Below are 15,459 nucleotides of genomic sequence, written 5' to 3' on the forward strand. Positions count from 1 at the left end.
TTTGTGGGAAAACCGTGTTTAGCAGTGTGTGGAAGCACTTAGAGTTCTTGCAGAGTCCTGGCTGATTGAGTGTGGGAGAGGAACGGGCATTGTTTGACTGGGATTGACTGTAATTGAGAGGAAGTGGAAGGGGCATTGTTTTGCCTGTGATTGAGTGCCTGGGTGAATTTGAATTTGAATAGCTGCTGCCTGACCTCTGCTGGGGGAGGCCTCTATTTAAGGAAGCACCTTGCCAGAGGCAAAAGGGCTCTTTGCCTGTGGCTCTTAGGCAGGGAGCCGAAGGGCGAGCTAAAGGGCTCTTTGCCTGTGGCTCTTTGCCTAGGGACTCTTAGACTAGGGGCTCTGTAAGAAGCCCAAAAAGAGCCAGAAAGACAAGGCCCTAGGCTCTTTGTCTTTCCCGTAAAATAATTTGACTTTGATAACAAAAACCACATAAATACCAAGGGTTTAAAAGGAGGATTATATTTATTTATTTTAAAAGAATTATGAAGCCAGAATGCCAGCAGGGGGTTGGGGGCTATCCAGTGTTTTGCACGGAGTGTCACATGTATGACTATCTGCCCACTGGGCAGAAGTCTTGGGTGTGTCCTCGGTGCAAGGAGCTCCTGGTTCTCAGGGAACGTGTGTGCTCCCTTGAGGCCAAGGTGGCTGACCTGGAGAAGCAGAGACAGTCAGCTAGGCACACAGAAAAGACTCTCGGGGACTTGTTAGCTTCGTCCCACTCTGGATCTGGCAGCCCCGCTGCTGTCAGGGAGCATGAGGGTCTAGGGGAAACAGGGCACCATGCTGAGGATAAGGGGAATGTGCCCTCAGAAGGGACCTCTTCCCCAGCTGGTGAGCGGCTCTCCTTTTGCACCAAGGAACCATCCCTGAGCAGGGTGGGAGGGGGGCTCTTGGTAGTGGGTGATTCGATCCTTAGGCAGGTAGACAGCTGGGTGGCGAACCCGCGTACTGACCGTATGGTGACTTGCCTGCCTGGTGCGAAGGTAGCGGACATTACGCGTGTTTTAGATAGGCTGGTAGATAGTGCTGGGGAGGAGCCAGTGGTCGTGGTGCATGTCGGCACCAACGATGTGGGGAAATGCAGTCGTGAGGTCCTGGAGGAGAAATTTAGGCTGCTGGGCAGGAAACTTAGGTCCAGGACCTCCAAGGTAGCCTTCTCAGAAGTGTTACCTGTTCCACGCGCAGGGCCGGAGAGACAGGCAGAGATCAGGAGTCTCAATGCGTGGATGAGACGATGGTGTAGGGGGGAAGGGTTCAGGTTTGTTAGGCACTGGGATACTTTTTGGAACAAGAGGGAGCTGTACAGGCGAGACGGTCTCCACTTGTCCCGAGAAGGAACCAGGCTGCTGGCACTTAAAATCAAAAAGGTGGCAGAGCAGCTTTTAAACTGAATATTGGGGGAAAGCCGACAGGAGATGAAAAGTCTCTGGTTCGGGTTGGCTCATCTGAGAGAGGTGAGGGGGTACCGGTTGCTTTTCTACAGGGAGGTGGATTGAAATTGTCCACAGAGGCCATGGCTGGTGACATGGACTGCCGGACAACGACTCGAGATAGCAAGAGGAAGGATGCAGGCTTAACTTGTAAGGGAAATTACAGCTGTTTCTATACAAATGCTAGAAGTGTCCGAGGTAAAATCGGGGAGTTGGAGTGCTTGGTGTCGGAGGGAAAAATAGACATTGTGGGTATTTCTGAAACTTGGTGGGATGAGGAAAATCAGTGGGACACAGTGATTCCCGGTTATATATTATATCGGAAGGATAGGGGGGGAAGGGTTGGAGGTGGGGTAGCTCTGTATGTCAGAGAGGGTATAAAGTCTAGAAAGATTGAGAGGCTAAGTGAATTGGATTCGCTTCTGGAAGTTCTATGGGTTGAAATAGGGGGGCCAAAAGGAAACTTAACACTGGGAGTTTGTTATCGCCCACCAGATCAAAAGATAGAGGAGGATTATAAAATGATGAATGCCTTAAAGATAGCAACTAGACAAAAACACTGTGTAATAATAGGTGATTTTAACTACCCACACATTGATTGGGTCAATATGTGTTCTAGCCGGGAAAAAGAGATTGAGTTTCTAGACACTCTAAATGACTGTGCTATGGAGCAGATGGTCACGGAACCTACCAGGGGAGAGGCGATCCTTGATTTGGTCCTAAGTAACACTCAAGACCTGGTGAGAGATGTAAAAGTGATTGCACCGCTTGGAAACAGTGATCATAATGTTGTTGAGTTCATCATTTGTACAAATAGAGAATTGGCCAAAAAGACTCACACAACCATTTTTAACTTTAAAAGGGGTAATTTCTCTGATATGAGGGGACACGTGGGGAGGAAACTGAAAGGAAAAGTAGAAAGGGTCAAAACAATTGGGGAAGCTTGGGATCTATTTAAAACTACGATCCTAGAAGCTCAAAAAATATATATTCCGCAGGTTAGGAAAGGCACAAACAGGTATAGGAAAAAGCCTGCATGGTTAACAAACAGAGTAATGGAGGCTGTAAAAAGTAAAAAGAATTCCTTTAAGCAGTGGAAAGCTAGTCACAGTGAGGCTGATAAAACGGAACACAGGCTATGGCAAATAAAATGCAAGTCTGAGGTCAGGCAGGCAAAAAGGGAATATGAGGAGCATATAGCAAAAAACGTAAAAACCAACAATAAAACTTTCTTCAAATACATTAGAAACAGGAAACCAGCCAGGGAGGCAGTGGGGCCCTTGGACGACCAAGGGGTAAAAGGAGTATTGAAGGATGATAGGGAAATGGCTGAGAAGCTAAATGCATTTTTTGCCTCCGTCTTCACTGTGGAAGATGAGAAGTGCTTGCCCACTCCAGAACCACTGATTTCAGGAGGGGTGTTGAAAGACCTGAGTCAGATTGAGGTGACGAGAGAGGAGGTCCTAAAACTGATAGACAACTTAAAAACTGAAAAATCACCAGGCCCAGATGGCATACATCCGAGAGTTCTGAACAATTTATATGCACTTTTGGGGGCTGCCGCCCCCTTTTCAGAGAGAGAGTCCTCGCCATAAGACACCGAGCCTAACTCGCCATCTGATTTGCTTTCTTCTTCTTCCTTCTTGTCCTCCGCTGGTTCCCCCAACTGTGTTCTCAGAAACTCACGTTCTTTAGGAACAGAGTCAATCTTTTCTTTTTTATCGTGGAGCTTGAAAATGATGCATTCTGGAATTAACTATCTATAAATGATGCCATTTGTTTGTAAAAAAAAAGGATTAAGTCTTTATATTTCTTTCTCTTCTGTCTTATTTCAAGTGGAATGTCTTTTAAAATCCTGTAATTATTGTCCCCGATTTTCAAGGGTGTTCCCGTAGTTGCTTTCAAAATAGAATCTCTCACATGTCTCTTTGAGAATCTGACTACTATTTACCCAGGCAGATTATTTTTCTTGATGTATAAGGAATAGGACCTGTAGACCATATCCATCTCGCTGTAAAGATATTCTGCTGTCAAATCTGTCATTGCGGCTATTGCATCACTCAACAGTTGCTTCAGATTCTCTCCTTTAGATTCTGGGACCCCTTGGAACCTTAGGACCAAATTTGCTTTCTCCATTTGCAGCTGTAAAAGTTGTGACTCTTCCGTAGCTTGTTTCATTTCCAGCTTTTACACCTTTTTCCTTACTTTTTTAGTATTGACGTCCATTTTCTTCACCTTCTCTGCCATTTGCTTCGTTGCATTTAAAGATTTAGTCAGTTGTTTATAGAACTTGAAATTCCTGTTATTCCTGTTATTGGATGTTGTGAATAATTACTCCAAAACAGTATGTATGAATTCATTTTTACTAATTGTGTTGTCCAGTATTGGGGTTCATGTTTCCAATATTGAGTGTTATATGTTTCAGGTGGTATTTTTGATAAAGACCCCGAAACGAACTTCGAAAACTCGAGCTGTTCGTCTTGTAGCTGCTGTGAAGCCAAACGCTGACCAATTGTTGACAATTGTTGCTTGATATTAGTCATCTCATCCAGCAGAGGGTGCAAGGAATCTACCAACATTTTAAAAAGCTCAATGGTCTCTTCCGTTCGAGGACTGCCCACTAGTTTCACTTTCAACAGTTTGTCTTTATCTGGTTTCTTCCCCGCCATCTTTTTGGATTGTTTACTTTTCTAAAAGTTGCTAAAGTCTCTGATATTCACCCATATGTTTATCTGCGCTCTGGTAAGTCTCTGAAAACAGATTTAGACACTTATTTTTCCACTCCCCCCCTCTTTATTTCCGTGTTTTTGTTTGTGCGTTTGGGAGGGACCCCTCCCCTGCTCACTTTTTGTCACTCATTAAGGGGGGGCAGCTTTCTTTTTAAATCTTCATGCTCGTTTCAACCCGACTCACAGTTCGTTGCCGGCCAACCAGCCTCCCTCGGCATCAGTTTTTCTCCCCCAATCTCTGACGCTTGTTCTGGTCAGCCACACTAATTCCATGTGGACATTCAGCGGCAGGACCTTTGGGGCGGAGGAGCACCTCAATTCTCCGACATCGCACCGGCAAAGAGGTCACCCCTCAAAAGCCCCCTGGCTAGGAGCCTTTTACCAAGGCTCCGGGGGGGGGGTCATGACCCGTCATACCACCTCCTACACTTTGGTGTGCAGAATGCATCCCCGGGACATCCAGGAGATGTGACTGCCTGCGTGTCACCATAAATCGGAAGCCTGCCACTATGTTTCCATTAGCAGTGACTAGCCGGGTTTTAAAATATTTGGACTTAAATTTATTATGCAGCAACACAATGAAGATAAAGTGAGTACAAACATGTATTACTACAATGAACAGAGAAGATTTTTTCAGTAATATTAATCCTCTTTTAAAATGCCCAAAACTGAGAAAAAGCGGCAAGGAAAAGGAAGGGACAATTATCAGTTGGAATCTTTATTTTCAGGGGGGCGGGGTGGGAAATAGTCTGTTGGTGAGGATTTACAAGAAAGGATTGTCTTAACTTCTATGTGATTTGAACACTTGCATAAGAATAAAAGAGACTGAAATAAAACGCTTAACCAAGTGAGAAAATGGCGGTTACAGAGGAAGCTTAAGGAGAGGAGGTTAACGAGGATACATTAGTTGGAATGATGACTGTGGAGCAATTTTGGGCAATACTGTTAGAAGGGATACAGAAAGGGGTTGAGGAAGCCCTGCAAAACCTCTTTGGAAAAAAGCAGAGTCAACATTTGGAACTTGAAAGTAAGGAACAGAGTTATGAGGAAGAGCATCAGAAAGAGCAGAATTTAGAGGAAGATAAAGAAAAGCTACTAGAGAAGATTCAGACTTTATCTGCGGCTAATGAGCAAGAGAAAATTAACCAAAAGACACAATAACACCTTACTGCTCCAAGATAAAGAAGAGGAAAAAGGGGTTGAAGAAGAAAAAGTGTAAAATGTCTAAAGGGGAAAAAAAAGATGTTTTGTGTGGAAAATTAGTAATGCCAATAAGTGTGTGAAAACATTTTGGAGGAAAAATAGAGAGGAAAGTTTAGAAATGGAATCTAGTACATTCAGAGAGTGTAGACATGTAGAAATGGTTGCAAGAAAGAAGAGGTTACAGATTTCTTGGGGAAAAAATTAAGCTACGTGACAGAGGTTGGAAGTTTTTGGTTTTACTGTAGGTTTAAAGACATATAGGTTATAATAATGTACATGGTAGAATGGATTGGAAGGCTAAGAATTTTCTGGAAACCTAGAAATAGAATTTAAAAGATAGGATGTTTGTGTTTTCTTATTACAAGCTTTAGAGAAGAAGTTATAACAATGTAATGGTTAGAATAAAGCGTTGATGGAATAGCTTGCCAATAAATGAAATAATTTTGATTTTTTAAAAAAAGTTAATCTCATTAAATGTTAAATATTGGCATTGCAGTATAACGGGAAGCTGTGGAAGTTGATAAAAAATATAACCTCTTCTTGTGTAATATGGAACTCCCTCCCTTTGATGTTTGTTAAATAATGGTGTAGTATATTTTTAGTTACTAATTTTATTTATAAAGGGCAACTAAATATGATTAAAATATTAAGTGTCTATAAAAGAAAAGGGAGAAAATGAAAGTAAAATATATATATCAGGTGCAGAACCGTTCTGGATACTATAGGAAAACAGGAGAAGGAAAAAATCTAGTGATAGGCATGTAGTTATTAGAAAAAAGGGCCCAGCTAGACAAGTGTAAAAATGAAAGATGTGGACCCCCACCCAGTCTCAGGTAAAGGTTATAATTAAAGGGATATGAAAGTAGTAGAGAGAATTAAATGATAAGGAAAGTGAAAAACTGTTATTAGCATTCACAAAGTGGTTAAATTAAAAAATGAGTTTCCTTGTTGGTATATAAAGTTAACAAAAGAAGGTTATGAATTAGTAAATAGAGTAATGATAGACATTGTGAAACCTTACCTATTTAAAGAAAATAAAAATAATTATGAATTATTATTAGTAATAAGTAACTGGATTAAAAATGTATGCAAATGTTTAAAGCAGATAAATTTACCAAGCTGATATAAGCAAAGATCCATGAGCTACTCAAGTTGTAGAATAAGTTTAATTTGGATATGTTGTTGTATGATTAATGGTGATGGATGTAGTATTTTTGTTCTATGTTTGTGTGTCTGTTTGTGTGTTTGAAAATCAATACATACATATTTTTTTAAAAAATCTAGCGAGGGCACACTGGGCTGTAGCCAGACTTCTGCAGTAGAGCAAAAGGGATCCTTGCTGTCCATGCCTTTCATAGTCAGCCCCTAAAACCACCAACACATCAGCTCCTGAGGGTCAGGGGATTTGGTAGAGCAGCACGAGATGTGGCATATAGGCTGCAGTGAAACATACACTCTTAAGAACTGAAACCTAATGCATTTATATTTCAATGATCCAAAAAAGAACAATTTTTTCAACATCTATTTGTAGTTGGAATTACTAAACAACATATGATTAACTCACACTCTGTTTCCTTGGACAATATCCACATAGTCTTCAGATCGAGCATAATATCCATCAGCACTCAACGCTCCCCAAAAGTTGGACCAGAGCTTCCCGTGACGGGTTACAAGAGGAGCAATTATCTTTCTGTTAAAAGATATGGTAAAAATGGAGATTAACAAGAAGAGGAAATACTCTGAGCTCTTTAGAATTGTGCATTTATTTGTATTTATTTAGCAGACTAAAACAAAGAACACCACTCAACTTTTCAGTTTAAAAGCAGTCTTTCAAAAACAATAAAATGTAAGGTTAAACTACAGAAACTGAGGAACAGATCTACAATTGGAGAAGAATCAGAGGAAGGGGAATAATGGAATGGTTGAAAATATATGAGTCTCAATGGATTTTGGACATTGCTTCCAATTACCGTTTTGAGAGATGCATAGAGAAAATGGGTATTTCTGAATTAGGCCCATCCAGGTTTCAGCATGTTTTTGGATTTGCATGTTACATATACATTGATAAAATACAATTTGCTAAAGCAAGGAACTAAAAGGACTTTTTGAAATGAAGAAGCCATAGCTGAATGGTGGAACACATGCTTTGTGTGTTAAAGATCTCAGATACTGTCCTTGGCACTTCCACTTAAAGCTCTCAGTTAGAAAAGAACTCTGCCTGAGATCCTGGAAAGCTGCTGCCAATCACAGCAGACAGCACTGGACTTGGTGGATTAATGGTCTGACTGATAAGGCGGCTACTTATATTCTTAACTGGCACCTAGTAAAACAAATTCCTTCACTAGCAGACACACTGTCTCCAAACACTAGATATATTTTAACCTGTGAGCAGGAACTGGATTTATACCAAGATGCACAGACAACACAGAGGATTCTCTATCACCATGGTATACATCTAGAGACTAATGACACCAAAGACTGCACTGAGCAAGAGCACTCAAAGTCCTGATGACAACTTCACATAGAAAAGTGCAGAAATACTCTCCCTATGAGATACAGGTCTTTTATCCTGTGACAAAGCTATTTCAAGAGCTCACTGAAACTAAGACAAGATTGACACGGGTAAAGTTCCCACTGCTTCCCTTCCTCCCACATACCTGTTTTGTTCTATCAGGAGTTTTAAAGTTTGTGGGTTTGTTAAAACAACATCCGCATCTATGCTGAAGTAATAGTCACAGTCTTTGTTCTGGCGACAGATGTCCCTAGAAAAATACAAACAATGAAAGCCATTAGCACTGGACATATGATAAGCCCTGACAGCTCACAATCATTTTAAGTGGACATAGTATGATTAGAAGTCTTACTTTTCTCCTTCAGGATTTTTTCTCTAAGTATAACTAGAATCATTTATGGGAATTTTGAAGGTCAGCTGTCCCCCAGTTTGGGAAAATCCCAAAATATTCTGAATGATTTGTATCTAGTAGTTTTGAAATCCCTTAATTTGGAGAGCTTTACTCCCAATATCTCCAAAACTTCAAATCTTTGCCATATCAAAGCCAAGATAGATGAGGGTCCTGTGACTAAATTAACTCAATTTTAAAATGCTAATGCCTTTGCAAGGAGAAGGGGTGCAATACATGCAGGTAGTTTCATCAATAAATTGCTCCACACCCCAATACTGCATTACTCCAAGAAAAAATGAGTTAAACGTCCATCCTTCTCTATCTAAATAACCAACGGTAAATAGAAAAACAGGTATGAATAAAAATAAAAGCTTTACATTTAAATCACTATTATTCTTCCCAAGTGACAGATACATACAGTCTAGAAACCTCATTGATATAAATATTTATTCTGCTACTGGAATGAAGCTACAAAGTTGACCAAAAAATTATGAATTGTTGCCTGGTTGAACAACACAGAACATTATCTACCACAGAGTCTTGCATTGCTAAGATACACAAAACACAGCACATGGTGAGAACATAAACAAACATTAGATCAAGAGGCGATTGTGAAAGCTGAAGCATATCTATAAATTTTATAACACTCTGAATATATTCACCCTCTACATCCTTAGAATCTTCCATTCTATTAGAATTTACAAGAGCTGGTTATATTCTCATTTTAGAGCAGCCCCTTCATAAGGCGTAAACCAGCAGTGTGCTATTTGTGCAGCATATGCAGCAGGCCAAACACTCAATCTGTTATTTTCCACTGGCCTGGAGGTCATTCAGGAGTGAAGGACATTGTGGTTTCTTATGGGATTTGTCATGGAACACACAGTGGTTCAGTAGAAAAAGAAGAAGAGAAGAGATTGCATTTATACCCCACCCTTCATTACTCAAAGGAGCCTCAGAATGGCTTACAATCTTCTTTCACTCCCCTTCCCCCAACAGACACCCTTTGAGGTAGGTGGGGCTGAGAGAGCTCTTTCAAGAACTGCTCATGAGAGAACAGCTCTGAAACAGCTTGTAACTGACCTAAAGTCACACCAGCAGCTGCATGTGGAGGAGTGGGGAATCAAACCCAATTCTCCCAGATTAGAGTCTGTACTCCTAACCACTACACCAAACTGGCTGACGGTCTGTCCCTTAAAATTTCTGGATCCAACTGGATTCCAACACTTGTTTGGGAAGCTATTGACATTTATAATCTTGCCAGTTGCCAATGACTTTGGAATGGGAAATTTCTTGAGCCATTATCAAATAGGCTTTTTTGTGCTTCAGTATCAGAATTACTTTGGTTTGCAGGAGTAAACAGATGTGTCCTGATATGTTCGAGAAGAGAAACTCAGTGAATATGTTATAGAACATATTTGAAGTGATAAAGCTGAACCACAGTGCTTGATCTAAGCCTTTGACTACATGATACTTACAGTATTTGTGAGCCTATATCTGAGATTTCATTTACATGTTTAAGATCGTTGTATTCTCAAAAGAAAGGATGATGTAATCAACATCTTCTTTTGTCACCTATTCTCTGTACTTTAAATATATATCGAAAACCAAAATGGTGTTACATGTTAAGCAATAACAAATGTTTCTACATAAGCAACCATAAATCTCTCAAGAGTGTCACAATATGTAGCTGTAAAACTTCCTTTAAACATTGTCATTTGCATATTTTCATTACCTTCCTTACATATTAAAATCTACAAAAAGTTTAACTGTGAAAAATAAAATTTCATTACATTCCCATGTTCCTAGCATCAGCTTGACTCAGATTCTCTTCAGGTCCAACAATTTTTATAGTACTAATAATATTCTTGGCTTTTTCCCAGAATTTCTTGATATGCTTTTCATGGTACACCTCCTGAAAGTGTTAAAGTAGACAGTTAATGGTCATTGGGACCACATGAAAATTAAATACAATAAAACAGTCCATTAGCAAACTGCAGTATATCTAAAGGAAAGTTGGAAATCGAGGCCACAGTCTATCAAGTCAGGTGTAAGTTATATATAGGGTTGCCAACTCTGGATTGGAAAATTACTTGACATTTAGTGATGGAGCCCTCACTGGGATAGAATGCCATAGAGCTCATCCTCCAAAGCTGCCATTTTCTCCAGGGGAACTGATGTCTGTGGTCTGGAGGTGAGCCATAATTCTGGGAGATCTACAAGCCCCATCTGGAGGTTGGTAACCCTAGTTATGCACTCAGGTGTCTTGCTCCAGATCTTCCTTCCTCTTATACTCTAATAGATCAACCACTAGAGAATGTGAAATCTCATTTAATTCTTTGGGGCAGAATGTCAGTAAAGGGGAAAAATAACTTGAACATCTATAATCACTATACATTTTACATACATATTTTCCAGAGATATCATGGGGGTACCAAACAAAATAAAACACAAAAGGTGGAATAGCTGTTAGTGCTGTTCTGAAAATATTTGCACTAGAATCCATACAGTGAATATATATAAAGGTAAACACAGGGGGCTATTTCGTGCCAGCAGCACTGAAACTCTTTAAGGCTAAAACATTAGCCCAGATGCTCTATGGGACGCTACTGGGAGCGACATCTTCCTGCTATGCCCCACTAGAGCTGGTTCAATCAAAATTTTTGAGATCAGTGCTCCAAGTCCCAAGGTGTGTTACAAATGCAATGGTACGGCTAGAGACTGGCATGATGAAAGTTGAAGCCAAGATCACCTTGCACTCTATTTTTCTTTGGTTAAAGATAAACCTAAATCCATGTGGCCTTGTGCCCTTAATCCTGACTGACGATTACCAATCTGAATGGCTGACCCATACTATTCGGAAAATTACACTACTAGGGTTTTCCCCCAAAGAGCTTTTGGAAAGGGGGGACGTTCAAGCTAAGCTAGTGGTCAGGCAGAGGATTGAAGATATTGAACGCCAACTGGACGTACAGGCGACCCCTGCCTTTTTAGCGCCTTACAGTAATAAACCAAACCATGACTCAAACTAGTTTGCTTTCTGACAAACTGGTTTAGTTCCTGGTTTGTAGGCCCAGCAAACCTCATTTAAAGGGACTACAGACCCTTTCAATGGGGTTTTCAGAAAGCAGCAAAAACAGCTGAGTGGTGGGAACACTCCCAGCCACTCAGCTGTTTCTGGCCTTCTTGTGCACTTCCTTTAAAGTTTAAAGGGACTGTACAAAAGTGCCAGAAAATGAGGAACAGCCTGTCCAGGGTTGGGTGCCGCTTCAACAGGGGAAGCCCCCATTCATAGTCCAGTGACCTCGGAGAGCCTGGTCACTAACCCAACCTCCCCCAATCACCTTAGGATGCCCCCCGGACCTTCCATTGGTAGCTCATCCAGAAGGACAGTGAAGGAGGAGGCCGATGGTGGGAAGGGGTGGTCAGTTGAGGAAGTCAGCGGAGGAGATGGCCACAGCAAGCTGTGCAGCAGTAGCATGGCCATGGTAGCAGTACAGCAGCTGGGCCCACCCCAGAAGCCCAGGGTGGGGGAGGTGGCATTGACAGGGAAGGAGGCTGCTCTAGCTGTAAGGTTGAGCGTCCCCCATGACTGGCCTGCTGCCTGCTGGGCCTGGCTTCACCGCTGCCGGAAGACACCCAACCCATGTGGTCCCCAGCCTGGAGCAGCCTCTTTACCTACATAAGAACATAAGAGAAGCCATTGTTGGATCAGGCCAATGGCCCATCCAGTCCAACACTCTGTCACACAGTGGCCAAAAATACCAGCTGCCATCAGGAGGTCCATCAGTGGTGCCAGGCCCAGGACACTAGAAGCCCCCTACCATTGCTACCGACCCTGCCCTGGGGCTCTTGGGGTGGGCCCAGCTGCTGTACTGCCACCATGGCTCATGCCCATGATCCTGCTGCCACTGTGTGGGTCACTACGGCCATCTCCTCCACTGTCTGCCTCAGCTGGCCACCCCTTCTCTGCTGCTGGCCTCCTGGGTGAGTTCCTGATGGGAGGTCCAGGGGGCATCTTCAGGTGACAGGGGAGGTTGAGTGCTCGCATGGGCTCTCCCGGATTGTCGGGCAACAGACAGAGGCTTCCCCTGTTGAAGCAGCACCCAACCCCAGACTGGTTGTTCCCTATTTCCCAGCTTTTTTGCGCAGTTCTTTTAAACTTTAAAGGGGTGGCACAAGAAAGCCTGAAACAACTGAGTGACAGGGAGTGCTCCCAGCCACTCTGCTGTTTTTGTGGCTTTTTGCTGGGGCAGAAAGCAGGGATTTAAGGGGCTGTGAGTCCCTTTAAATCCCTGTTTCCAGCTTTGGCCAGGATTTGGCACGGCCCTCATAAAGTACCTTAAAAGTTCATGGAAGACCCATCATGGAATTTGATTCCTGAACCACAAACGGCAAAATTTGTCATGAATTTTTCTTCATGGTTTAATATGTGCCTATCCCTAGTGTGGAATCATCAGAAGGGGTTTTGTTTTTCTTTGCAATATTCAAGCACCAACAACAGAATTCAAATAATGATGAAATCTGAGAAGAAACATCTAAAAAGATGAAACACAGTACCAAAATATTGAGGAGGAGTGGCACATTGCTACTTTATTCAACTTAAATTATTTTTCTCAGATCTACCAGCTTTACTGGAATGATTATCCCAATAGAAACTTCAGGTGAAATGTCTAATGTTCATATTGTTACACTTGGATTTTCTTTTGCAAAACTGTGTCTCTGAGAGATAAGGACCATTTTTCCAAAAGCAAAATTATAAACTTCAGTTCAGCTTTGCTTGCAGCTTTAAAATATAATTGTGAAGCAAATATCTTTCACTTGGGAGTTTGGCAGATATCACTTACTCAAAATATTATGACAAAATAGCCGGAGTCCTCACAGTAAAAAATAACAGTGGAAATTCAGCAACACAAGGCAGAAGAAACTAGTCCAAGATCAACAATTCTTTTTTTCACCTACATTTACCCCTCCCAAAGTGTAATCAATTCCATTATATTTGGATTTTCATCCTCCTAAATGGTGGTTATTTAGCTTTTTTGTTTGGTTTTAATTGCATGTCTCTTGTTGGGATGTTACTAAAATTCGTGACAACTCTAGATTCATTAAAAAATGCCAGTTTCTTTTATGGTTTCTCCACAACTCAGGACAAGACTGCAATTATCATTTTCTCTTCTTATTAATGTCATTCTAGGGAAATCTGATGCCTGTACTAGAATCACTGGTATAAAAATGGCATAAAAGAAGCAAACAAAAATGGAAATTTTGCTGCCGCCCCATATGCATGATAAAACTGGTCATCCCTACTATGCACAAAACTAAAAGAAATATATATTCGTATGTCTGCAGTCTCCAATTATAGCATTCTGAACATTGTTGAAATTGTCCTCATTACTTGAGATTCTAGAATCCAAAGGCAAGATATCTTCAGCCTTGTTTCCTTTCCCACGATAAACATACCCAAAGATCAGCATTCTATCCTCTATATAAACAGGCATATATTTTTTGTATCTTGCCTTCTGGGGGCAAGTAGAAGGTTGAAGAGTGTGATTCTGATAAGAAAATTACCCATAGGAAAAGGATAAGCACACAAACATACAAACATAAACTTCCAGTCCAGATCACAATCCCCTGCAGCTGTTTCGTGTATTTAAAAAAATCTCTTAGGAAAAACATTCTCATAAGAAAGTATCTTATGTACTCTGACCTTTAATAAGTGTTTGACATGGAGTTTGAATTGCACATGATGGTGAATCAGAATACATTGGATAATCTTTTGTCAACTTACATTATTTATTCATACAGAGAGAGAGAGAGAGAGAGAGAGAGAGAGAGAGAGAGAGAGAGAGACTGACTATTTATCATACAGTAAAGGATCCAGTGTTTATGAATTTCCTTGCTGTCAGCCTGTATCACCAGACCAAGTAATTTACTAATTTGCAATAACATAACTGCATAATTAGCACTTAGTTGTAAAGTACTTACATTATTATGAATGAAGAGAGAAAGTTTTTCTTTTGCATATTCTAGAGTCAATAATCTGTCTAAAAACCTGGCCAAGAAAGGAGTTGGTTGTTCAATGAAAACTCCAATTGTTACTGTTGGATTCTCCTGAAAAGTAATTTGTGGACAAAAGATATACATTTATTTCAAAGTCTACTACAATGTGAATAGTCTTTTACATTTCTCCCTAATGCACCACACTATATAGCTTGGAAAATAAATTACCTATGGGTACTTTGGGTAAATAAAAAACTTTTTATTTTGGCCAATTTATAACTTTGAATAGCAATGTTAATTGTAGATTTTAGACTTCATCGCGTGCACCCATTCATCTGAAATTATGCTAATAAGAATCCATATCATCGTCTCTTAAAAGGAACATATATTAAAAATGCTCTTAGAGAGTGGCCATGTTGGGGTCAGAACAGCTAGATTCCAGTCCAGTAGCACCTTAGAGACTTCACAAGATTTTCAGGGTATAAGCTTTCAAGAGTCAAATTTCCCATCGTCAGATACAAGCCAGAAACTGACGTCTCATATCTGATAAAGGATGCTTTGACTTAGAATCACAGAATTACAGATTTGGAAGGGGCCATACAGGCCATCTAGTCCAACCCCCTGCTCTTCTTGAAAGCTTATACCTTGAAAATCTTGTTGATCTCTAAGATGCTACTGGACACAAGCCTAGCAGTTCTGAGATTTCAATAATTTAAACTGCTGTTAGTAAAAGGGGATAGCTATTTTAATGGATAATCCTGAGGGATGTGCAGTTATACAGTGTGAATACTCATTAAATTATGACAAAAATTAATTTCACTAATATCCTGCCTCTCACTCCAATCGATACCCACCAGTTTTCCTGTTCTCCATTTTATTCTTACAGCAACCCTGTAAGGTAGGGTTAGGCTGAATATGTGTGACTGGGCCAAGGTAACTCAGCAAGCTTCCATGGCAGAGTAGAGATTCAAATGTGGTTCTTTAGATTCTGGTCTAACCACTACACCTACAGCTCACATACAGGATTTTATTTATTTACAAGAGGGGGACCCGCGATACTCGCAGGGGGGGAGAAGAGCTCCGTCTCCTCCATCCCCCCCGCTCGATCTCCCCGAGTCGGCGGTGGCGGCGGCGAGGCCAGTCCCCCCCACCCGGTTTCCCCCCCCCCGCCCGGCTCCGACCCGGCCGGGCTCC

General features: G+C 41.2%; 1 protein-coding gene across 2 annotated transcripts in view; it reads right to left on the reverse strand.

Annotated features, from left to right (window-relative positions):
* The window catches only part of PLOD2 (procollagen-lysine, 2-oxoglutarate 5-dioxygenase 2), a 116,020-nt gene that overhangs the window by 19,878 nt on the left and 80,683 nt on the right, over nucleotides 1–15,459 (reverse strand). For both annotated transcript variants that reach the window (XM_015413584.1, XM_015413583.1), the window contains exons 9-12: nucleotides 14,251–14,376; nucleotides 10,059–10,180; nucleotides 8,023–8,127; nucleotides 6,930–7,055 (exon numbers count right to left, since the gene is read on the reverse strand). In XM_015413584.1, the coding sequence (XP_015269070.1) occupies nucleotides 6,930–7,055; nucleotides 8,023–8,127; nucleotides 10,059–10,180; nucleotides 14,251–14,376 (479 nt within the window). The remainder of the gene's footprint in view (nucleotides 1–6,929; nucleotides 7,056–8,022; nucleotides 8,128–10,058; nucleotides 10,181–14,250; nucleotides 14,377–15,459) is intronic.

The sequence above is a fragment of the Gekko japonicus genome, unplaced genomic scaffold, assembly GCF_001447785.1.
Source record: "Gekko japonicus isolate JY-2015 unplaced genomic scaffold, Gekko_japonicus_V1.1 scaffold285, whole genome shotgun sequence".
NCBI classification, from domain to species: domain Eukaryota; kingdom Metazoa; phylum Chordata; class Lepidosauria; order Squamata; family Gekkonidae; genus Gekko; species Gekko japonicus.